This window comes from Schistosoma mansoni (assembly GCF_000237925.1).
Source record: "Schistosoma mansoni, WGS project CABG00000000 data, supercontig 0470, strain Puerto Rico, whole genome shotgun sequence".
Classification (NCBI taxonomy): domain Eukaryota; kingdom Metazoa; phylum Platyhelminthes; class Trematoda; order Strigeidida; family Schistosomatidae; genus Schistosoma; species Schistosoma mansoni.
Genome location: NW_017386297.1, coordinates 3,258 through 5,459, shown reverse-complemented (window position 1 = coordinate 5,459; position 2,202 = coordinate 3,258). Strand labels below are relative to the sequence as shown.

The 2,202-nt window shown below is 38.0% G+C and overlaps 1 protein-coding gene across 1 annotated transcript; it reads right to left on the bottom strand.

Annotated features, from left to right (window-relative positions):
• Positions 1 to 376: 376 nt before the first annotated feature.
• On the bottom strand, positions 377 to 1,264 carry Smp_205630 (unnamed protein product; the record flags this gene model as incomplete). Its single annotated transcript, XM_018792236.1, has 1 exon — positions 377 to 1,264. One exon carries the CDS (start codon positions 1,262 to 1,264, stop codon positions 377 to 379), a length of 888 nt encoding a protein of 295 aa, XP_018644754.1.
• Between the last annotated feature and the right edge of the window lie 938 nt (positions 1,265 to 2,202).

Sequence of the window (2,202 nt, the reverse complement as noted above, 5' to 3'; positions counted from 1 at the left end):
CCTAGCCCAGCCAGTTGAGTCCAGAACACAAATAACAGCCTCGGCAATATGAATCATTATTCACAAGCATACTGGATTATATATACTAACCAAACAGACCCAATTATACCAAAAAATAGAAAAATGACATTTGTACAGTAATTGGCCAATGTGGCTATGGATAGGGGGAAAGTAATCAATAACAATAGTTCAAAGGTCAAAATAAAGGTTATGATAAGAGGAACACGAATACGGTTAGGTCAGTTATTTAACAACTATACAATAGGAAATAGACATATTACATTTGTCCATAATAGACCTCAGATTTACCATTCATAATTCGCCAGGGGATACAACACCTCCCCTTTTTGAGAAATCCGGAGTTGATATCCGGATTTTAAATTTCTCGAATCCACCCTCCCCCACGAAAGACTGTTGGATCCTCATATAGCCAAGTTACTATCAATGCGATATGTTTGTCACATTTAACAGGGAATGCATTAGAACTGACGAGATCATGAGGATCGATGACATTTGATTCGAGGTCACCAACATTTGATTCTTCTGAAATTGTTTCCTTGAATTTCCTCGGAACCTCATTGGTAGATAATGAATCATTAGGATAATCAGTATCTATGAGAGTTGTATTGGATTCTTGATTATCATTTAATACATTCGATATTTTTCTCACATTTTTATAAGAGATTTGAACAGGAACATATGAATCAGCGAAATAATCGGGATCTGGCAGAACAATTAGATCATTTTGATCATTAGATTCATTAGGAAAAGTTTTCGTATCATGAATAATTTCATTTGGCGCCTCTGTATTCAATATACTGCTCGATTTGTTTCCCGTTTCTTCGTGGGCGGGTACTGCAGCAATTTCATGAGCATTTTGCAAGACATTTACTTTCTGTGAATAGGATAATTCATTGTTTGCACGTCCGTTTTCGGGATTAATAAGACTTGGACCGTGTACAGGGCATGTATCTGAAACAGGTAGTACTGGGCTACTGGGCTGATCATGTATAACTGCTGCGCTTAAATTACTGTTTTGTACGGATTCATTGAGGCTTTCGCCGGCATATTCATTAGTTCTGTAATCGTTTTCCAGCTCTGTACGCAATTTTGAAATTATTGCGTCAACTTCCGTTTCACCCCCAAAGCATGGGTGATTCAGCAGCTTCGCGTGTAATTTGTCAATGAAATCCAATTGACTCTTTCTAACGAGCTGTTCTAGTTGCTGGATTAGCAACTGAAATTGGTTGGAAGTTAGAGCCATTTTTTTCACCCGTCGCCAATTGTTATGAACGTATGAGAACTCGTAAATGATATGGACGTGCAATGATACCGAAAATACGTACGAACAGTCTTGGGTGCTATTCGGTCCTTCCTACCTGCCTAGCCCAGCCAGTTGAGTCCAGAACACAAATAACAGCCTCGGCAATATGAATCATTATTCACAAGCATACTGGATTATATATACTAACCAAACAGACCCAATTATACCAAAAAATAGAAAAATGACATTTGTACAGTAATTGGCCAATGTGGCTATGGATAGGGGGAAAGTAATCAATAACAATAGTTCAAAGGTCAAAATAAAGGTTATGATAAGAGGAACACGAATACGGTTAGGTCAGTTATTTAACAACTATACAATAGGAAATAGACATATTACATTTGTCCATAATAGACCTCAGATTTACCATTCAAAATTCGCCAGGGGATACAACATAAACAGAAAGTAATCTGAGTGTCAGTCGACGCTCGACGACCGGTCATACTTTATTCTCAGAAGCCACAAGTAACCAGCATACAGAAAGATCTGACAATTTGGCTGATTTATATAACTAATACAAACACAGTTATTGTGTGGTCTACAAAACAATAAATAGGTTTACTCACTTGTTGCTACAGTACTTGATGTTGTGATGTTAGTTGGAACCGATGTTGTCCTCACGGATTCTGTCAGTTTGCTGGAAGATGTGGATGTCAGTGAAGTTTGATTATCAGTGAGTGTTGTTGGTGTTGATGTGGATGTGGATGGAGTGCTCGTGAATGTTGCCGGTGTGCGATCAGTAGTGAATATTTGCGTTTGTCCAGTTGATGACGTTTGTGAAGTGTCAAATGAAGTAGTTGTGTTCACTTGTGGAACTGTTGCAGATGTGTCTTTTAAACGGAAATTAGAGTATAGAATTAACCAACTGTTTGGGATTG